General features: G+C 37.5%; 1 protein-coding gene across 1 annotated transcript; it reads left to right on the top strand.

The window, feature by feature from the left end:
- Positions 1-3,752: 3,752 nt before the first annotated feature.
- LOC116446475 (cytochrome b reductase 1) lies at positions 3,753-17,728 on the top strand. Its single transcript, XM_032114331.1, has 4 exons — positions 3,753-4,004; positions 10,958-11,166; positions 13,752-13,906; positions 14,109-17,728. Exons 1-4 carry the CDS (start codon positions 3,818-3,820, stop codon positions 14,407-14,409), a joined length of 852 nt encoding a protein of 283 aa, XP_031970222.1. The 5' UTR covers positions 3,753-3,817; the 3' UTR covers positions 14,410-17,728.
- The last annotated feature ends 6,095 nt before the right edge of the window (positions 17,729-23,823 follow it).

Here is a 23,823-nt window from a genome sequence, read left to right as displayed (position 1 = left end):
TCTAATCTTATTTTAAGTACAGAATACAAGCCAGTTACTGGTCACCGGAAACTAGAAACACTTCATGTATTAAAAAAGTTACATGAGAAGCACAAAATAATGGCCTATGGTGACATGGTGTGTTGCTTAGATAGGCATTTATGTACACTTATGTTTAGGTTGCTGCTCTCAGAATATATGAATGGTATAGCAATGATGACAGCAGTTGCCGAGTACCACACGTTCAATACCAGCAGGAATCCACTGCAGCCTCTTCAAAATAATCTGTGAATCTTTGTCTGTTTTGTAGGTCTTATTTTGCCTGTCTATTTTGTAGGTTCTTCCAGGTCTGAAGTCACAGTTATCCTGTGGGGTATGCCCAGCCACTGCCCTGGAGGGATGTCTGCTGAGATAAGGAGATTGAGCAATCTCCCAGCAGGACCCCCTCTGGGAAGGCAGCTACTCTTCAGTTAAGGTGAGAAGAAGACAAACCCAGAATCCTCTGGGAGACCCTATGCAGATCCTTTGTAGCCCATTGGCCTTTACCCTCTGACACTCATCCCCTGTATCCCTATAAAGCTAGCCCCCTACCCCTGTGAGGGCAGAGAGCAGCTTGTCCCTGGCCTCCCCTTTGCTGGAGTACGGACCAACAATAAAGCTGCCTCGTGTGGAACAGCTACACGAGCCTCTCATCTCTCCCTGGTCTGGCCTGGAGGCTGCCCTGCAGAGCTGAGCTGAAATCACGAGCTGACAATCACTAAAGAGCTGACAGCTTCTGCACGGGCCCTCCTAGCCAGCAGCTGAGGGAAGACACCGGGCCTCGGGAAGGCGATTCCTTTCGGGACCATCTCTCCGGACTGGTCACAGCTTCCTCGGTCAGAGCTACTGACCCCTCACCAGCTGTCATATTATCCTACATCTGACAATGCAGCAAACCAAAGAAAGAAGTGCATGTTAGATCATGTCCCAACAGAACTGCTAAGAGGGAACACACACTGATAGAGTTGGTAATGTATGGAAAAATACCATTGTCTCTAGGAGACAGAGGCTCTGGAAAAGAATAGAGATTATGAACTGCTGTAGAAGCTATCCACAGTAATGGTTAACAAAAGCAGGTGTTCATTGATCCAAGAGACTTGAAAGCCCCATACAGGATAGTTCATTTTTATGCCAGTGGAAGTTTATTTTCCAAACAAATTATAAAGTGCGTCATTCAGCCCTCAGCAGTCAGCTGTATCATGTTGAGTTCCCACCCCCAGGTAAACATGAAATCCACTCGGACATCATAGCTGTGCTAAGGATTGCTTCTGATTCTGTACCAATCTGACATTTGCAGCAGGTGGGCAAGAAGAGGTGGAAGAACAGGAAACGTGGAGAAGTACAGGCCAGAGTTACTAATGGTGCTGCCTGAAATCTCTTCTGCTTTACAGATGTTCCATACAGAACATTTCACTTTGTCTAACAATTTATTTTGCACTTTGCTCTGGTTTGGTTTATTTAACAATCTCTAAGCTTTAGAATGTCTTCAATTCTATTTTTTTTTTAAAAATTATTCATCGTTATTTGGTAAAACTAGGCTTCCTTTTCAGTTCAATAAAATTTTGTGTTTGCTCTTGTTATTTGCTGCTTTAACAGGGTAAACCAGTTTGAGCTATAGGAATTCATGAAAGTCTTCCAAGAGATACAGTTTTAGGTTAAGTAAAATCTGCTTGAGTAGAAGATTCCTAAATGGGGCTGTTGGGATACTGGATGTAATCAAAGCTTGTTAAAATCAGTGGGAACTGGAAGCATTTTGCAATTGGGAAATTTAAGTTCATAGGAGGTAAACTAAAATAAGTATTTATGTCAGTTTTTAGGCTTTACAGAGACAAAAGCAATTTTATTAGACCACCCCATGTAACTGGAAAGAATGGACACATTTTGGGGCCTGTGAATCCTTTCTTATGGAATTTCATGTAAAAATTTTGAAACTCCCCGTATGGAACTAATATGTACCATGAAACTGATGCTTTGCAATCTGTAACATTTCAACATAAATATGAAGGTTTTACAATACTCTTTAAGGAAATACTAAGTTTTTTTTAAAGACATCAAAGATTATAAGGTTGTTTAAAAGACAATGAAGAAAGGATTCTGGATGAGTAGAGGAAAAGATATTTTTACAGGTAAAAATATCCCCAATTTGATCAAGTAGAAACACTATTCTGTTTAACGCACATGATATTTTTTGTGCATAAGCAGGCAGATCTACAGCTTTATTATATGCTGGTTTGCACAGAAAACTTTCATTTAAGAATCAATAGAAAACTTAGTAAAATTTTAATGACCATAATATTGAGATGACCTGTGTGCCTCATAAGCTAATGACAACCTGGCACCCTTGCAAGTTTATGCACAAGTGCATTCATCAGATGATTCAAGGCTTAGATCTTCTGTTAGATGCTGTGACTCGTGAAATTTAACTATTTCAGTGTTCTAGTTACCATTGTGAGTAGAATGAGCAACCAGTTAAATCCTGAGGGCAGGTCACAACAAATCCATGCAAATTAAAGTTAAATATCTTTATACAAGTGATGTTCAAGTCAAGCTTTTCTTTAAAATGTCAGCATCTATTTTTAGGAGATTAAAGAGAATAATGAAGAAATATATTTGCATCCCTCTCCAATCTAGCTTGGTCTTCCTGTGTCTATGTAGATATTTCCAACACTTTAATCAGTATGGTGTTTGAATCGGCAGTATTCTGCTGGAACTATTTTAAGTTTCATAAAACTATTTCCTTTCACTTTCTAGGCCTCAATACAAGTGTGAGATACCAGAGAGCTCAAATGTTAGCCAGAGTAAATAGTATTTTTTTCACTCAATCAGTTAATGAACTTCTAATTCATATGTAATTCAACACTACATATATTTTAAAAATAAGCTAATCAAATACCAGAAAAGTAGTGTTGAATATATGTTTGGACATATCCTCCTACTACATCTGACAGGCTTCAGAGCCAGGTGAATGACACCAAAGCAAAAAGTAACTGCATTATTTGACCAAACTGGTCTAATCTATCATGTTATATTTTTGGCAGGTTGCCTATTGTCTCTTTTGCAATTCTCTTTTATTTCCCTCTGTTTTCCTCTCTAACTTCCCTGCAATGGGCCTTTCCATACCTATTGGAATTGTCTAAATTTTAACGCATTCCCTTTCTTTGCTAGTGGATATTTGATACATTTGTGCTATTCAACAGAACAAAGTCCACATCCTCCTGCCTACTTAGGCCAGACTCCACATATGAAACTGGTTAGTATCTGTTCTATATTTGCAGCACTCAATTAAACCAGTGGGAAGGGGGAGATCATGATGGCAGGACTATGCTCCAGGTACAGTACATCAGTGTCCTTAAGCGCGCTCCTCCTTCTCTGCATTTTCTGTATGCGTTTCACCATAGCAGCGCTCCTGCGTTATCTCTAAGTGCTTATGGCTGTGGTGGCTTATCTTTATGTCGGGTCTGTGAACTCCCCAACCTCCACAAGAGCCTCTCGCACAAAGCCCGCGACCGTCAGCTCCCTTCCTCGGCTGCCGGGGGGGGAGCGCTTTGGGGCTGCCACCATGGCAGGGGACAGGCTGCCACAGAAAATTCTTTCCTAAGGCGGAGTTCTGAATGCGACGGGACGCTCGGAGACCGCAGGGTGAGGGGCACGGAGTGCCGCCCCGCTCCCGCCCTGCTCCCGCCCCTGCTGCGCCCGTCCCGTCCCCGCCGGGCCCGAGCCCGCGCCCGAGCCCCACCCCGCCCGGCCGCCGGCTCGCCCCTCCTTCGCGGCGCTCGCTGCCGCGCACGGGGCTCGAAAGATGGAGGACTACGGGCGATTCTTGGCGCTGCTCGCCTCGACGCTGCTGGTTGGGTTCGTGTCGGTCATCCTCTCCCTCGTCTGGGTTTTCCACTACCGCGAGGGGTTGAGCTGGGACGGCAGCCAGGGGGAATTCAACTGGCACCCCGTCCTCGTCATCACGGGCTTCGTCTTCATCCAGGGCATCGGTGCGTCGGGGGCCCGGGTCGGCACGGAGCGGGTGGCGCGGGGCTGCGGGGGAGCCGGGGCTGCCTGGGGCCGGGGCGGCGGGGCGCGGGAGGCTCCGCGGCCGGTAGCGGGTGACAGCGGGAGCGCAGCAGTCGGTCCGCGGTTTAGGAAAGCCAGCACTCCCGGAAAAGGGACAAAGAGTTCCTTGTAATAAGCCAGAATTGCTACACATGGGGTTTGGGTTTTTTCGGGGTTTTTTCTGCAAGCACTTGTTTATTCTGGCCTGGGGATTGCCGTGGATTTTGAGTAAGGCTTGCGAGGTGTGTTTTTCCTACGCAGCTGGAATTTATGCAAGTTGAAAATCGAAATGCCAGAAATGCTGCCCTAGGAAAGTTTTTCTTTTGGCTCTCTTCCATGTCCCAAGAGGAGAAAGGAAATTCAGTACCACAAAAGCCTGATCCAGGAACGGGGTTTTTGCCAGAGAAAATGTAGCACCATAAGCACTATTAAAATGCAGTTCTTCAGCCTAGACTTAGCATTAATTGTTTTGTAAAGTATATCTCTTAAATTAATCATTTGTTCTGTTGCTTAAATAACATAATAACATACAAATACTAAGATACAGGGTTGCTTCTTTTTATTTCCTTTTTTTTTTTAAAGTGATTTTTTTTAAGAGTGTATGAACTTTGGATTCCACAGAATTCAGCTGTGGACTAACATTTTCCCATTACACTTCCAACCAGTTAAAAGGCTGGAAGATGCCGAAGGCTGTCTAGTTCTGGCTATGAAGGGAATGTTGTGATTTGAACATACACTGTAAGATTTTGTTTACCAGTGGGAGTGGGGCTGTTCTCAGCCTTCTTGTAGCTTCAAGCTGCAAACTACTATTGAGCAATAAACCACATTTTGAAGTTGTTTTACATAATATTGCTCAATAGGAAGTGTAATTCCATGCTATAAATAAGCAATGAAAACCACCTGTTGACTTCACTAAGATCAATACTACTTAATGTGCTCAACATATTGGTTTTTTATACACGCATAGAACTTACAAAGAAAATAGGGAGAGGTTTTCTGCAGCTTTTTCCTATGTATTTTCTTTTTTTTTTTTCCTCTGAAACTGAGTTTTTTACCTGTGTCATAGAGAAAGGAGGTTGCCTCAAGCCCTGTATAGGTAAGGACATAAGTAAAGTAAATGGAAGTTTACCATCGCTAAGAAACCACACATATACAAGGAATTCACTAAAAAGAGAGCATCATTTAGGCAGGAAATCCTATTGCATAATAGGAAAAGCACAGTTGGAGACTGAATGAGCATTGTAGTAAATCAGATGAAATATCAACAGATAAGATACCACTGTGAACCTGATTCAAATTTGGCTGACAGAAGTCTGCCACTGAATTCAAAGCAAATTGGATGAGACTGGGAAATCAGATATCTCTTTGGACACGTACAAGAAAAATCAGTCTTTAAGTAGTTGAAAATAGAAAGGTGTACCTAAAAAAGCTTGGTTAAATTTTTGTAGAGGACTTTAAATAATAACTAAACCAGTTGTTTCTTGAGTTTATTAGCCTATACAAAGGATGGAAATGTTGTGTTGTTGGTCTGTAGGGAGTAGAAGGGATGACTATAATACAATGAGCATACTGGGAAGTAGATGTGCCCCAATAAAAGTGTTGTATATATCTTGTCAATCAAATGGCAAAGCTGTAGGCATGTTAATATTAATACTTATTATTTGTGGATCAGCATCTATTGGTAAATTATACCTGACAAAACACTGTCAGTGCACAGTAATTGTCCTCAAGATTTCCTATACTTAAGGCAGGAAAAACATAGGCAATAAAACTCTGTGTGTATATTAGTACAGCAGCATTTTGGAAAATAGTAAGAAAAAAACATGGGGAAAAAGTGAGTTTTAAGAAGAGCTTGAAGGAATAGTAGTGTGATAAAATGTGTTAAATAAGTAAATGAGGAAATCTGTCTTATTTACATGTGCAAATGTTGCAGTGTCTGTAGACTCAGGGCATGATTCAAAGGTGTATTTTCATCATGGTTTGTGTTTGACCTGCAAATGATAATGTTTGGTTCTCTCTCAAAGGACTAATTAAGAAACCCATCAAGATATAATGTAGTATAAATTATTTTTAAGAATTTCCAATTACTCACCTAATAAAAGAACATTTTTTTTTCTACAGAGATGTAAAAATCTCTGTTGCAGACTGAGGAGCAGCATGGTGGCTTTTGGGGTTGTGGAAGATTGAATAAAGAGTGAGTCAGAACAAGCAGGGTGGGGTAGTCTTTGTCTCCCACCCTCAGATCAGACTTCTACTGCTTAGAAGTCATATGTAAGTTCTATACAATAAAGTTGTAAGTTGACTATAAATCTTGGAAGGTGCTTGGAAAATTAATATTCCTCTCATATATGATTCATAAATATCCTATAAACTGTATTTTAAACAGGCTTAAAACATGAAGCTGTAGTCTAACAGCAGCAGTATATCAATAAAGGAATATGACATGCATGTTAACTAAGAGAGATTACACAGAAAAGAGAAGAAAAAATCCAGATCAGCCACATCACCATGTGGTGTTACAGAATCAATTAAATTTCATTTGTTTGGATTAAATTATCTAAGTGGGTGAGACAGTCTAACAGCTCACCATGTCTGAAATACTTCAAATACTTCTACTTTTTTCCTCTACTTCTCCTTTCAGCTTTCTCCTTGACTCAGACTTCACCTTCCTACCCATTTGTTTGTGCCAGCTCCGGCCACTGTCAGATGCATAAACTGAATTAACTCAACTAGCAGAAAATTATCAAATACACCCCCACACCCACCCCAAGTACCTTTCTTTCTCAAATAGAAAGCTGAATCGCTTGCACAAAGGGTCTCTGAACCACCACAGATGGGAGAAGGGAGATGATGGACAATGTGCAAGAGCAAAGAGAAGGAGTGCAAATCTATTTTAAAGTAAGCATAGTCTTTCATCTTGAAATAACAGATAAAGCTTTCTCTGAGTTATCTGACATGCGATTACTTTTGCTTCAAACATAAAATATTTCTTCAAAGGAAAAACAGATAAATGCTGGAGTTCCTAACATCCAAGGAGCTGCAGAATTCTCAAGAACTGGAAGGGTAAATTACTGGTGACCTGTAAGGGTCTCATCACAGGCAACTTTTGAAGACGGCACTCTCTTGATGAGCTTAATTGAGTCCCTTTGAAATCATAAATCAGCATTTCTCCATTCTGGTGTTGAAGTTATTTCCAAAGAACCTTGTGGGCATTCAGAACTTCCCAGAAGTAAACAACAGGATCAGCCAAGAAGGGACAGAAGAGGAAAACAGGAGGAGGGAAGAGGAACGTTCCTTTCTGACAGCTGTGAGGTGCTGTGCAGTGCAGCCCCAGTGCACTCACAGAGCCATTCTGTGTACCTTCTAAGGTGGAAGGCATCTTGTAAGCAATCCATCACACTTCCCTACAACATGTGAAACGCATGCCAGAAATACTAGGAAGCTAACTCTAGAATTTTGCCCTGTACATTTGTTAAAGGACAGATGTCCCATGCCATATAAAGATATTGCAAGAAAACTGTGCCTTATGTGATGTGTTTTAAAATCATAGTTCAAAACCGGAGTAAGATCTGAGTCAAAAAGCTCAGTCTAGGGTGCCTAGGCTGTGAAATCTCTTAACAGTACTAGAGACGCTCTACCTTGATAAAATTCTTCACAAGGCTGCTTTACCATGTCACCGCTAAACATTCTAACTGGGTATGTGCTTTTAACCCAGGCTGTTTTAGTCTTGACAAGAAATTAAACATCACATCTGAGTAAGTTTTTAAGAGTTTGTACCACTGAAAGGTGAATCTTCCTTCTCTCCCCTTTGTTCCCCAGATTGTCTTCTTTCTTCCTGCAGGTCAGAAAAGCTCCAGTTATGAGAAAGGCAGGGAGAAGCACACAGAAGTGGTGATAGGGAAATGCAACTGTCTTTTCACAGTAATAATTCTGCTGAAGTTGCAAGGTGTAACTTCACACAAAAAAGAAAGAGGATTAAACCAAACTGTAACATCATGCATATGTCCTGGGCTGTGGCATGTAACATGGTAATGGATGGTATTAACAACTGGCCAAACCATTAGTCTGTTATTCTTTGGTTTCCGATTGTAATGTTTATGGGAAGCAGTTTAGAAAGTTCAAGGCCCAGAGATCTGAGACTGTGGACAAGTGACTAAGGATTTTGATAGTGATTTTGGAAGTTACATCAGCTAGATGACAAGAAGAAAACCCTTGACCCTCTGAGATCAAAGACTGAAAACTGAGACCAGGACCTATGCTCATCAAGTTTTCTTCATACAGAGTCCAGTACTCTGCTGTACTTTGAATAAATTATTGACAATACTGTGGGACATATGGTAGGGAAGATTTACTGGAATATCCTCATGGGACGTTGTGGCCTGTTTGGGGCCTTTTGATACATCTGCTTTACAAAATCAGGAGTCATTATCATTAGTACCAAGTTGATTAATAATAGTCTCATGCAGGATATTACTGGCAGACAGCTGAACATGAGCCGGTGTGTGCCCAGGTGGCCAAGACCAACAAAATCTTGGCCTGTATCAGAAATAGTGTGGCCAGCAGGACCAGGGAAGTCATTCTTCCCCCGTACTTGGTACTGGTGAGGCTGCACTTCAAATCTTGTGTCCAGTTCTCGGTCCTTCAGTACAAGATAGACACTGAGGTGCTGGAGTGTGTCCAGAGAAGGGAAACGAAGCTGGTGAAGGGTGCGGAGCACAAGTCCTGTGAGGAGCAGCTGGGAGAGCTGGAGTTGTTTAGATGGGAGAAAAGGAGGCTCAGGGGGCCCTTACCATTCTCTACAACTGCCTGAAAGGAGGTTGTAGCAAGTGGCGATTGATCTCATCTCCCAAGTAACAAGTGATAGAACAAGAGGAAATGGCCTCCAGTTGCACCAGGGGAGGTTTAAGATTGGATACTTGCAAAAATTTCTTCACTGAAACGGTGGTCAGGTATTGAAACAGAAAAGTGATGGAATCACCGTCCCTGGAAGTGTTCAAAAAACATGTAAATGTGGTGCTCAGGACACGGTTTAGTGTGGACGTGGCAGTGATAGGTTAATGGTCAAACTCGATTATCTGAGAGGTATTTTCTAACCTCAGTGATTCTGGGATTCTGTGATTCCAACATTATCACGTAATGTCACTTTGGGGAACTGTTGGAGGTGATAAGCTTGGTGTGCTGAATCATATTTATGTAATAGATTGCTTTAAGACAGTCAAACCATTTTAAAAACAAGGTTTCTATCTTCCTGATTTTGTAGGATTTACTACTGTTGCTTTTTATAGTAGAACGGCAAGAACAACCGAAGTGCTGTATATATTTAAATATTCTAAGGAACGCCTTCATTCCAGTATTATATTTTCACACAGTATGTAAGAGCATACATTGATTTAAAATCTGATCATAGTATGGAAATCTGACTTGTAAACTGTTTTCTTTGTGAATTACTTAGTGTAGTACTGTATTTATTGAAATGCATCCAAGTTTAAAAAAAGTGTGAACAGAACTTGGAAAGAATTTGTAATTTATTACTACTATTCATCAGAACATGCAGAGAGAATATTTTATTTATTTTCCATAATCGATGCTTTTTGCCTAAAATGCAAGGGTTACGGAGAAGTAATGAATAAGGTGCATGATAATCAATTAAGTAAATTTCTAATTTTTGCATTTATCAGATAATACTTTTCTATTTCTTAATGGTTGGAACAGGTTTTTTTTAAAAAAACCTATATAAATTATTATTCCTTTGTTTTATTATACCTAATTATATATAAAATTTTCACTGTAATTTCATAAGCAGAAGCCTTAAATTAGGATGTGATGAATCACTGAGTGGAGCTCAGACTTTTTCTTGGGCAAGACATTATAGATGGGGGCACTAGTCTTTATTGGTTAAATTATCAGTTGTCCTCATAAATATTTGTCCTCTGTTATCTGAATATACTTATGTGCTGTCACACATTCAGAATTACTACCTAGTTTGTAATCAGATGTACCTGGAGCTTCAGTGATCTAATCTGGTCTGTTTGTGTCCCCTGTGGAAAGCACCTGGGTCATATGACAGACAGGGGACAGTTGTGGCAGGATAGGGGCAGTGAGGATCTTGGAGAAAACTTGGCAAGAAGCAGCTCTAGGTTAAGTTATTCTTATGGACCATCCGCAGTTAGATCAATGGATATTATTGTTTTGTTCAGACTGGACAAAATACTGTCTGCTAGAGTTATTAATTCAAGTATAGGCAAAACTTCCCTACATTCATCTAACAGTGGTGGAAGACTTGTATTTGTCAAATGCTTTTGTCTCTTAAGTGTCAGATTATGATTCCCTTATGCTGAAGAGCATTTTCCCATTCAAAGTACTCCTATTGATATCAATGCAATAGACAGTCATATAAGTATCTATGCAATTAGAGAATAGCATTATCCAAAGTTGGCAAAGACAATAAATATTATAAAATAATTCTACACACTTTCTCAACAAATTATCTTCTCAACATAAGAATCAGGCTATATTGCTCTAATCTGACTAGTAGCAGAAAAATCAAAATCCTATGCCAAATCCCTGTTAGATCAATTTAATGACTGAGGAAAATATGATATCAAGTTGTTTACTGGTTTGTTTTGGTTTTTTTTTTTGAAACACACTTAGGTTTCTGGAAGTGTTTTTTAATCAGGAAAAAATCCCTTAAAAGCTATATTTAAGCCTCAGTTGTATATTTAGAATATGCTATGCTATGTGTATGAGAAAAAGCCTTTCAATAGACATTTTGAGAAGATTAAAGGTTGGATTTTACTGTAATTTACAATGTAACTATGTGAATTATGCATAATTATTAACATCTGAGAGAAGTTACCCTATAAGGCATAAAATTTTGTTTCTCTTCTTTCTTCAGCTATTATTGTGTACAGATTGCCCTGGACCTGGAAGTGCAGCAAACTCTTAATGAAGTTCATACATGCTGGATTAAATACCATAGCTATGATTCTTGCAATTGTTTCTATGGTAGCCGTGTTTGAATTCCACAATGCCAAGAACATTCCTAACATGTACAGTCTGCACAGCTGGATTGGGCTGACTGCTGTTATATTTTATTCTCTCCAGGTCAGAATCTAACTGTATTTATAAACAGGTTGTAAATTTGAAGAAAGTTTTGAGTAATTCAGGCACAATAGGCTCTCACAAGTACATTGTAACTACTGGGATAGCCATTTTACACTCTGATTTGGCAAATTAGCATGTAAACGTACAAATACTGGATCACTGACTCTGAAGAAAAATGCATTTTTAAGCATATTTTATTTATTTGCTGGGATAACGGCCATTAATTTACAATACAGTTACACAATAGTGTGATTCTAAGCTCTATTAACTCCTGAACTTACAGCAAGTTATTTGGTTTGTTGGCAGCATATTTAAATATAGTTAGAGCATTTATTAAGGAAGTCTTCAATGAAGCAACAGCTTTTCTTTTTTTTTTTTTTTCTTTTTCCAGCTATCATAAATTTAAGTAGTCACTTCTTGGCCTCAAGACTTTTGTTAATCAGCAGAACAAGTGCATCAGGGAGCAGTAGAGATGTAAAGGATCTGACACATCTGAATGAGCTACTACTGGCTAACCAGTTTTCCTGAATCAGCAAAACTCTGATAGATGTTCCAGGGCATGCTTTAAACTGCTCCTCTTGGCAGAGAATTAGCATTATTGTAATGTAAAATGAGCTAACTTAGTACGTTTTGCATTTGGCAAAGAAGAGCAACCATGCCCTGAAATTTACAGAACACATACAGATGCTTCTGTGTATACATTCTGAACTCCCTAAATTGTGTTATTACACTATGGAAATTTATTTTGTTACTTCAAATATTTTTTTTCCAAAACACTAGAAAAGACTTAATTATCTATGATCAAGCACAGAAAATCCTCAGCTAAGGGATTTGGGTTCTGGACTTTATCCTTCACTGCTCAGGCTAGGAGGTACAGGAAATGTTGAAATAGTGTTTTTAACACTTGGAAAAAAAGAAAGCATATTGCAGCATTGTTGAGTATATTCTCTATAGCTGAACAAATTAATAAGAATGAATATGAATTAATAAGAAAGAACAATGTTAAGATATTCTTTGTCCTAGTAAAGCAACTATTTCAAGGAAGTCTGTGCTGCCACTACGCTGAGTATCAGTATCTTTTCTAATGGTTAAATGAAGAATTGCAAGTAAGATCTTAGTTCTACTTTTCATTTTGCTACTATAAACATGACCAATGGCACTTAATGCCTTGCCTGTCACATCAAAAGATCCTTGGTGTTCCTTCCTCCAGTCTGGGATGTAGTTCTCCAGTCAGACTGATGTTTGTTAAGTGACTGAGCACTACTAAAAATAATCATAAACTAGTATCTTCGTTAATAGAGAAGATGTTTGGCACTTACCAGAAGTGGCATGTCAGTCCTACGCTCACATAATACTCTGCCTACAGGAACAATATTGTAACTATACTGTATTTAAGTCAAATGTAGGTTAATACAGTATAGCACACTGACATAAATTTAAGAATAGGGCAAAAATGTAAAATGAGACTGTCTCTTGGAAAACGATGTCTCTGGAAAGAAGTACTCAAAAATTACATGAAGCTCCAAATGAGTTCTCACAATGCTGTGACAGCAGGAAAAAGATGGCATTAGTGAAACTAATATGAAGTATTATGGAATAATTTTTTTTTAAATATAAACGAATTATCAGAAAAATTAAAAGCAACAAACCCAAAGAAACTCTGGAAAAGTAATTTGAGAGCTGGAAAAGCTATCTTCCAGTGCAATACTTAAAAAACTCCAACCGTTCAGCAGATCTAAGATTAAGAGACTATTTGATTATGGTGTACTAAAAAGCTTCCCAGGTAGAAAATACCAGGGTCTCTAATACATCATGGAAAGACAAAACAAGGACTAAGACTGGAAGTTAAAGCAAGATGAATACAAACTCATGCCCTGTGTCTAATTTAGCAGCAGGGGCAAGTAACAGTAGAACAAACTAAAGACAGGATGCAACCTCAATATGACTGGGCAAGCCTGTGACTGCAACCATGGGACATGATGGGTTATTTTCCATCACAAAATTAGTGCTAATGGGAGGACTAATGTCCCCTGAATAACTTGATGCCACCCATACATGTCTTCACTCTGTAAATGCCATGTGATTGATATCTTGAGAGACCATTCTCTTTCTAAAGATAGGCTCTTGAATTTAACTGAAATTGTTACAAGGTAAAATTATTTAATCCATTTAAGTCAGAAGGTTAGACTGCCTTCTGATGTTCCTTTATGTGCAAATCTGTAACAGGAGCAGAGAACAGGACTTGAAGAGACTGTAAAAGTGCAGCTCCTCACACCTTTACTATACTAGCGAATTAGTGACACTGAAAACTTAGTTTGGCTGGAGTTTTAGCATTATCAGTAAGTTTGGACACTGATATTAAGTAGGATGATTTATAAAATATTGAATGTCTGCTTCCCAAGTGCTAATCCAGAATTTTGTTTTGGTTTTGACAGGAAACACATTCAAAAATAGAAATGCCAATTCTTTTCAAATTTTTACCTGAATATATCTCAGAATGGAATTTTTATGATTATTTTTATTCTGCTTGAGAAGTGCAGTTTGTTTTCCATCTAGCTTTAACTATAAATCTGTTTTGGTTTTAGCTTCTCTTGGGTTTCGCTGTGTTTCTGCTCCCTTTTGCTCCAGTTCACCTTCGAGTAGTTCTCATGCCAATACATATTTATTCGGGTCTTACCATCTTTGCAACCGTGATTGCAACAGCTCTCATGGGAATCACAGAAAAGCTTATATTTTCATTGTAAGTATTTGTTTCCACTTGTTTATTAAGGTTATTCATTGTAAACTATACTTCCATTTGCCCAGAATAATAAGCATCCAGTGTTGGGACACTGTTTTGTTTGTATTAAAATGACCTACCTAGTAGGAGACTGCTGCTTTTAGACCAGGATTGTTTTTAAAACAATCTTTTCTGACCTTTTCTTTCTTTTTCCCTTTCAAAGGAAAAATCCTGCATACAGTGCATCCCCACCAGAAGCAACTTTGGTCAACTGTCTTGGTCTTTTGCTTGTCATATTTGGTTCACTTGTTTTATGGATGGCAAGCAGGCCCCATTGGAAGCGCCCCCCAGCAGAGAATGCTAAAATTCTGAGGCTCAATGCAGCGACTCCAGAAGGCACACAAGTGGAATCCACAATGACAAACAGTAGTAATGCAGATAAATCTGATCTGAGGATCAATACTGAAGCAGCCAGAAAACAAAACATCAATTTTGATGAAGCAGGACAAAGATCAACTATGTAAGAAAATACACAGAATAAAAGTACTATTATACTGCCAAATTTCCCCTGGTGAGGGTCCTTCTAATTTAGTGACATTGATATATAAGTAGGTTGGGGGTTCATTTTTAGTATGGCTTGCTGAAAAATACTCAAGTTTTCTGCATAGGGATTTAAATTCCTGTAAGTCCCAAACATATATTGGTCCATGCCTAGTCCTCATTTAAAAAACAAGAGCATGAATGACATCACATAATGGGAAAATCACATAATCGGAAACTGTTTTCCATCTCACTTCTTAATTTAATGCTTATATCTCTAATAGTCATGAAAAATTTAACAAGATTCAAACTAGATTTTGCTCTTGAGTGATTTTTCAGGTTATAAATCAGACATGAAGTATACCAAACAGAATAATTTAGTTTGTCACACATGAATTTCCTGGTAGTTTTCACTTTTTTAAAGCTCTGATTTCTCTAGTTAATTAACCCCCTCACCAGCTGCTATGTTCTATGGGATTTGAGGTCATTCAGCACTTTACAGAGTTGCTCCATAAAATGTTTATTCTAAAATTTTTAATTAAAAAATAAGGAAATTAAATGTTTGCTTGATATCTTCATAAAATGTTATGTTTCCCTTAGAAACTTCTGGAGTTTTTTGGTTTTATTTTTTTAAAATCAGAATGTATTTGTTGACTTTTTAACAAATTCTACCAAATATATTGTATGCAGACAACATTTGGCTTTGAATTATGTGCAATTATTACTGAAATCTAAGGAAATTTAACGACATCCAAATGCAGAATTTGTCTTATTTGAAAAGCTATAGAAACACACTTAGAAAAAATTAACACTTAGTTTAAGTCTTCCTTTTATCCCAGAGGCAGTATTTTACTACCTTTATTTGATTGCACAGTTCTGTTGATTTGTGGTACTAGACTACAAATTAGGAGGTTAGAAACCAGAAAAATCTCCTATCAGTCTCACAGAAAAAAAAATAAGCTTGAAGTGAGAAATGCTTTCTCTAAGACACAGGTGAGCTTTGCTGTTTTAATAAAATGCTACCTGTTAACTGAAAGCCAGTTTGGGTATCTTCACACCTGACATCAAAAGCATTATTTTCATATGCATGAAGACATGCTTTAGTCTATAAGCAATCTATATAAACTCGATGACTTTTTAATTTGAAATTACAGTGTAAAATAATGCCATTTTCTCTAAGTAACGAAGAGTCCCTACTGGCACTTTACTTTTATAGCTCTTTCTAATAATTAAAGTATTAATGTATTATGCTCATTCATTAATTTCACAGGTACAAACAATATTTATACTTCTACTACTACAGAAGAATAATTTTAGTAGATTATTTGGACTGCACATGTCCAAAACGATGAACGATTCTATTATAATCTCTTGTAAAAGCTTCAGAGCCCACTAGAAATCTAAATTTACCACTGTTCATGTTGGAATATACATAGTTTCAGACAGCATGTAATTTCCTATTTTTTAAATACTACATAAATTTTTATCTTCTTCAGCTTTTAAAAACATTTTAATACATTACCCTTCAACAAATACACCATTTTTGTAGTTCACAAACTATTTTGGACAAGAGTTACTCTAAGTTTTCTCTGACAAGAAGCACCTCAGTTCCTGTGATTTGATTTGTAATAATATTTTATTATTTGGTGAATTCAGTACAGAAAGCTAGCATAGTAAAATACTTCAAAAACTTTTCTGCTGTACCATTCGGGACTCCAGGACTACATCCCAGAGTTCTATGTTTTCACTTGTTGAGGATGACTGGGACCAACCTCACATTGGTATATTTTTTCACTGTAGAAAATATCTACGTTTAATGTACAATTCAGGTATGACAGAAGGAATACTAAACTAAACTACTAAACTATTGTGTGAGCATTCCTCCAGTCCCACTATATGCAGTGAATCAAACAGTGAAGCCTGACAGGGGAAGTGAATAAATGAGCTCACTTGTAGTAATTTACTATGCAGCTTTCTATACTGCACTCACACAGGCCAACAGCATTTGAAATTGTTATGCACTGGCCTGTTACTCTGTCTCATCCACCTGAGAAAATGAGCTCCCTCAATTCTTGCATAGTACTAGGTCACATAATAAAAGCACGTGTTTGTATGGAAGGTAGTCAGTTGCCTAGGGATTGTTCTGGAAGAAACTAACTGTACAGTGTACTGGAAAAGAACACAAAATCTATGACTTCTTTTGTTACAGCACTGAGTTGAACGTATTGAAATGAACAGCTTCTAGGTGACTGGTTCTATATACTGTTAAAGTTAAGCTATAATAACCAGTATGCCCTCTGTTTTCCATTGTATTCCATGTACTGTTCAAGGGGAATGATACTTGAAAAAAGAATGATGGCATTTCTTTACTTCTCTATTCTCAAAATCAAGGATTAGCAACCTTTTGAGGGGAGCCTCACAGAACATAATTTTGTTTTTAAACTTAGAGGTTAAACATGATGGTAGAAACTCAGTGGAAGCTGGAAGATTCCATTTGGGGAATTTATAATCAGTGATATCTCATGTGCATGAACGATGGGATTCTGGCTACTGGTCTTTGGAAGGTCCCCATGAGATGCAGTAGCTGTGCGCTCCTGAACCTTGATCAGTCTTGGTGAGTGCAATTTAAAACTGACAAAACATACTGTAGACTTTTGGCTTAATTCTAAACTGACTAGAAAGACCTCTAAGTATCCTTGCAAAAAATGAGGTTAGTTCAAGTGCTAAATAAAAATACATAAGTATTTGGAGAGTAATAGTCCTAAACCTACTTCTCAAAGTGGCCTTCCGTTAACTTTCCTTTCATGCAAATTTTCTTACCTGTATTTATGAGTAACATAAATACGATAGTAACATAGGAAATAAAAAAGTGTATTTTCAAAGATACAAATGGGAGGTAGAACTCTAGCTTTTTCATCAGTATTTTTCTGCATGTTTGGAAATCATCTATGTGGTCGTTTTTACAGGAACATGATTGTAGAACTTACATTCCAGGTTTGGATTCTTACAGAAAAACAGGAAGTTACAAAACCTAACATTGAATCTGCTATCTTTTTAAGAGGCCTGGGAAAAAAAATACTATCTTTACGTGCTGTCATGCAGTACTATGCACAGAAGCAGAAGACTTTTTTTTCCAACATTAATGAAACTGAGAAATGATGGTGCAAATTTGGTTTTAAAATTGAATGTAATTACATGTGTACTTCTTACTACATGTAACCAAGAATATTGCATATGATATTGTAAATATGAATTACTTGTTTACATGGATATTTTATTGAGTGACTAAAAGATATTGCCAAATATTTTCTATTTCAGAAGTCTCTTTCTTTCGCTTTTATTTCAGAAAATTCCTTCCTCTGTTTCTAACTGTTCAAAAGAATTTTAAAAATTATTTTATTATCCAAGGTACTTATTAGTAGATGAGAGAAAATATTTAATTACAATGTCTGTTTTCCTTATTCTTTTTTTATATGTTAATAAAAATGATTTTTTGAGCTTATGATACTACTGAGTACAGATTTTTCTTATGGTACTAAAATATAACTTTCTAAATTTGGATAAAGATCAAATTATTCCTAAATTACTTTTTGAAAACAGGAGGACAGTTGTACAAAGTTTCTTAAAATGTGTCTTAATTTCAACTATTTATTATGATCTTTTTGATGACATTTATATCCTTTGTAGTCTTAGAAACATAATCAGTATACGGCAGAAAATGAAGGAATTCACTGTATAAACAATTTGTATTTCATCTTCTGATCATGACAGAAATTCCTCATAGCAGTTGTTAGAGGGAGGAAAAAAACAAACCAAAACTATCCTGTCATAAGAATGCTGTAGCAAATACGGGAAGATCATGAATTCTGATATATATAATGGTAATATAATGCACTATGAGATCCATATACCCTCAGATAAGTAACAGCCAGACTAAGCACAGACCCCATGGAATCTTCTGACCCAATTTAACATCTGCCTATCAAGTTACCCATGAATAGGTTAATGATCATAAAATGCTATAAAAGTAAAATCATCTATATGAATGTATCGGTAACAGCTAAGAATTAAGGTATGTTCTTGAGTTTAGTAAGTTTAATTGGAAATTCTTCTGAAAGTGTAAAGCATAAATTGATTATTTGTGAATACCATATGGCTGTTGGCTAAAATTTTCCAACATTGTCATCATCATGGAATAAGAAAAAATACTATTACAAACATTAGTGTAGCAGACTGTTGCATTCAAACCTGACAATTCCCTTAACTGATAACTTCCCTTAACTGTTGCCTGTAGGCTGGATGTGTTGGGGAAAATTCTGATAAAATAGTCCAAGTTTTTAAAATATTTTGATTATTAAAAAATTCAGTAAAAGCTCAATTGTATTCAAAGTTGAAAGAGGGGACTAAAATTTTGGCATGAGGACTACATTTGTGTGGAAAAGTGGTTTTTGTAAGTGGTTGATGGAACCCTGGTAACTTACAATACAGATTTTTGCATTGTGTTATGGTATGAGCAACTCTTGTGACCTCTCTAAGACTAGTGGGCAGTAATGAAGGGTGAACTATTAGTCAGGTAGAAATTCAGGTCCAGGTCAACAAAACAGATGACAACCATTCCAGGCAATTCAGGTAAGAGAACAGAAGAGGTAAAGCTGAGAAAATCCAGTTACTACTGTATACATACCAGAAACCTAAAAAAATGACAGGGCCCCAGCTAACTCTTACAGAAGAAGCAGAAACAATAGATATAAATTTCAGCGAGCTCATTTATGTTCACCAAATGTTCTCATCATAGAGCACCAGCCAACATATGTTAGCGTGGGGCTTGAGTTTACAGGTGAATCCATGGCCATGTACACTGATTACTCATTGGCTCTCAAATTCCATATTTTGCTGGTCTCCAAGTCATGTCATAGTCACAAATACAGCTATCAGAAAATGGATAAAAGTTTTGAAAATGTTTGCAATTTCTAGTTCAATTTTCACAAGCATTTCATTCCAACAAAAGAAAATTCCATTGAGTAGTACTCAAATTCTGCAGGACATAATTAAATATTAGTGTGATTAATAGCGTGATGGTCAAATATTTTTGTGGCAGATGATCCTTCTCATATGTGTGTACAAGCACTAATCCACTAGGTGGCAAGCACTACCAAAACGGCCTTTAGCAGATGCTAGACCAGCCTTGCTTTTAGATGATAAAATATGATGAGTTGTCTGCCTCAAAACAAAATTACAAGGTTAGTAGACATAAACCACACAGTCATGTCAGAACTTATATATCCACTTCTCTGTTCTTTTAAAGGGTCCACTTGGAATACAGTATTTCTTCATTCCTGATGTTGGAAATTGTTCTTTATTGTGCTCTACCTCAGAGCTCTTAAACTTCTGTTTGTAACTTTTGTGCAAATACAAGCTTGGTTAAAAGACACAACAACGAGAACAGAAAAGCACGAAAGTTTAGGGATAAGTTCATATACAAGATAAGAGAGTAGCAAGAATTAGAAAAAAACCAGGAACTTCCAGTACTTTTACCATTTGACCTTGCAGCTTAAAAAAATTAAAAATTGATCCTGAAAAGGGGAACATGAGTGCCAATTTCAAATAACGAAAAAGAACACTTCTGCTGTCTGATACATGCTAACAGCTTCTGTTCTTAATCTACTCTCTTTGTGGATACTGGCTTGTTTTCTGATGATGTTTTCTGATCTATTCCACTGAACGGACTAGTTTCAGTACTACTGAAAGCTATTTTTTACATGGTATGCTAGTGATATTGCTTGATCTTCCTTGCTTACCCATTCTCTCAGTCTACACTAGAAGTAATTTTGTCTCCTATGGCTAACTAGTACTGATGTAGACAAGGCACTGCGGTTTTTCATGAAGCTTGCTATTCATGTTTAGGTCAACAAAGTGGAAAAATTCATGTAATTCTGAACATTAATTACTCTCATTATTGTTATGACTATTGAATCTGGTAGAAATACTAGTTTAAAATACCCTAGCAATTCAGCTTGAGTGCTTGATCTTTTTGTTAAAAACAGCAATTGCTGTTGCAGTTAAGGAATAGCTCGTACATCACTGCAGCAATGGGAGCACTAATACTGTCTGGCTCCTGTTTCTGATCAGATGTAGAGAGTGGGATTAAAAATACAAGAAAATTTACATGACTGTTCATTGCTGTGATTACTGTATCTGTAATGAGGAATTTGGAAAAAAGTTCAGTATGGTACAGCCTCTCTAATCATTTTAGTCTGTTCCAAATGCAAGACTGCCAATGGATAATAATGACCCTGAACACAGTAACAGATAGCCTTTAATGGCCCTGACCAGCCTCACCTGGGAGCTTCAAACCCCATACTCCTGCTCCTGAGTCCAAGGGCTCTAATCCAGATCCACCTGGCTGTTCTCAGTGCTTGCCTGCATCCTCTTGGACCTGACTCCCTAGCCTCATTTCTGCCTGACCCCATCACCCTGGACCTGCCTAGTGACCACAAGACTCTGGCCCTCAGTAGGTCGGGTTAAGACCTGTGGAATGACTTTCCAGCCTATCTGTCAACCTGCCTCAGCAGCTGAACCTGGTTGCCATTTCCTGCAATTTGTGCCTGCCCTGCTCCCGGCCATTCTTCATTGCACCCTGACAGCAATCTTCTTGCCTGTACTCTGAACTGGATAGATCAGTCTTCATGAAGTATTTGCTGTAGACAGACAGTGGCTTCTCCATTTATAACTATTTCTTCTGTTCATATTGTTTTATGGAAATACCTTGCTTAAAAAGCCTAAAAATTACATTTTAGTTATAATCTACAAATAACAGATGAGGTGCCTGGAGTGAACAATGATATTTGCCAGACAGTTACTCAACAACAATAAAGCACTTTTTTTTTCTGCATTTACAATTATACTGAATGATACCATCATTTCACAAGTCTCCATACCTAGTAAGACTAGCAGCAGGAAATATCCATTTCCATGTAGAAAGGTATGCTTTTTTTAAAATCTGCAGCAATGTAAAATCAGAGATAAATTTTGTCCTCACTTTATTGCATACTGTAAGCAGAAGTTGCAAGGGCCTAGCAAACCAGAACTGCAGCAGATTTTAAAATGCTGCAGTAGAAGTTTTCCTAGCTCTTTGGTCTGTACTGACAATTATGCAGCTGGTGGCTGGCGTAAAAGACTGCAGCTCTGAAAAGAAGGCACTGTTATAGATGGATTTGGATGAACTCTTCCTTGCCACCAAGCAGCGGAACCCTGATGGTGGCACTGCAAAAGCCTAGGACCAATTTGTCTATTCATGGGACTGTAACTGTATAACCACAAGTACTATTTGAGTGAAAAAGTTTGCATACGGACCTAAGCACTGCTCTCCTCAAATAAATGAAAGAAAATTCACAGGCAATACAGGTGGTCAGCAACTCCCACATTCAACAACTGTTCAAATCCCCTCCACAGTTACTTCACTTGGAAAAAAAAGTATCTTTAAGTAAGAATTGCTTCGAGAGCTTTTAGTTGACTTCAGGGACAGGAGAGTTCTCTGTTACTCCAGTTTCTGACTGTATCTGTACTCCATTTGCACCTGCTTTTAATATGAAGTCAAATATTCTGGCACAGAATCACATGGAGTGCTTCTTTTGATTTCTTCCTTTGTAAGCCTATGTCAGTCATCATGGAGTCTTGTGTGCTATGTTTGATCCTCTTTTTTTATTTTCAATTGTTATTCAGGTACTAACTATAGGAAACTCTATCAAGGAACCTACACATGGTCTGAGCTTGCCACAGCACTGCCTTGGTCTTCTTCCTAAGTGAAGAGGTGACTACAATCCTATGACAAAGTGAAGCGGTGACTACAATCCTGTGACAGTTCAGACATTTCTCCACATTTTCCTACAAACTGTATTAATTTGCACTTACTAACATTATTCTTTCCAAGCCACTGAGTTACATGTCCTCCATTCACTAATTAACATTTCCTTCTTATCCCAAACTCCTTTCTCCAGTTCTTCTGAGGACATTTTACTCCTATCTTCATATTCCCTGAATCTCTGCTCTAGCAACAAAATCTTTATATTTCTGGGTATGTTTCCTCTGGTTTAAAACCTGGGTAATCAATGTCTCATCTTGGGGAGGGTAACTCAGTTTAGTCTGAGTAAGACAATTCCTCCTAATGCCTTAAAGGACTAATTCACTCTAAAGTAAACTCTTGTGGAATGTAATAACTGGATACAAAGACATCTTGTACATCAGTACAATATGTACAAATGCAAATTATATCACAAACCCTACTTTTAGCCTTATTATGTTGTCACCATGTTTATGATAGTTATTTGTATTTTAATTAGTCTTCCTTTGCCTATCTCTAAACACCTGAAACATCCCTAATCAAATAATAATAATAAAGAATACCTTGGGGTTTTGATCTAACATTTTGAATTTTCAATTAAATATATTTTATGGCTTTAGAGCCAGTCTGTATGTAAAATACATAAAATTAATTCCACCAGCTACATCCAACAATTTTTGGTTACTTTGTAATTTCAGGTCTGACTCATTTTGAGAGAAGACAGCTTGTGTAGTCTCTATGTAAAACACTAGGAAAAACTTCAATTTGTTCTCTTTATAGATTTGTTTATTCAGAAAGAAGCTTTGAAAGAAAAGGCATTGAAAGGCTGGCTGAATAATGAATTGTTATTCTTTGAAGGCATATTATCTTCAAAAATACAAGAAAACCTGAGGGTTTCTAATGAGTAGAACTCTTATTTTTGAAAGAAAATAAATGGAAGAGTTTGAAAAGATTTTTTTTCTTGTAGGTTTTTTTATTTTCTCCTGGAGCTGCCTGTTGCTCTCATGTGGAAGCTTCCTGCTGATTTGACTTTCTATTCTGCTGTGAGACTGATGCCAAGATTTACATGATTGCTGTGGATAGGAACTGGATTTAGCATAAGGAAGAAAACTGCTTTCCCCTAGGGAGAGACAGAAAAGGGAAAGACAGAGTGGGGCACATAGACAATAATATCGGAAGCTATATTCTTGGTCAATTATTTTATTCATCCTCTATTTTAGATTATGCTGCAACTAATAAAAGGCAAGAAAACTACTGGTCTCAAACCAGGAACAAAGATAAGCAAGGAAACTATTTGTGGTTTAATGCAAATGTCCAACTATAATGGAAGCAATGTACTGTTTTTATGCAGAACTGACATAGTGCACCTTGTGACGTAAGTGTAATTATCAAAAACTCTTATCAGAATCTGTCAGGCAGAGATTTGCCTTCTACACAGGGTCCTTCAGCAGAGAGAAAAGGGTGACTGTAGAACTGTGCATCATTACAATTATTTTAGCAATTCATTGTCTGTATAGTCTTTTGCACATTCTTCAGTTTTTAATTACATTCTCTGAAC

The sequence above is a fragment of the Corvus moneduloides genome, chromosome 7 (genome assembly GCF_009650955.1).
Source record: "Corvus moneduloides isolate bCorMon1 chromosome 7, bCorMon1.pri, whole genome shotgun sequence".
NCBI classification, from domain to species: Eukaryota; Metazoa; Chordata; class Aves; order Passeriformes; family Corvidae; genus Corvus; species Corvus moneduloides.
Note: the sequence above shows the minus strand (reverse complement) of the source record. Positions and strands in the feature narration are given on the sequence as shown.

Coding starts and splice junctions, on each gene's coding strand:
- LOC116446475 (XM_032114331.1), top strand. CDS start 3,818: ATGGAGGACTACGGGCGATTCTTGGCGCTGCTCGCCTCGACGCTGCTG. Junction 4,005..10,957: donor CGTCTTCATCCAGGGCATCG/GTGCGTCGGGGG, acceptor TTCTTTCTTCAG/CTATTATTGTGTACAGATTG. Junction 11,167..13,751: donor TTATATTTTATTCTCTCCAG/GTCAGAATCTAA, acceptor TTTTGGTTTTAG/CTTCTCTTGGGTTTCGCTGT.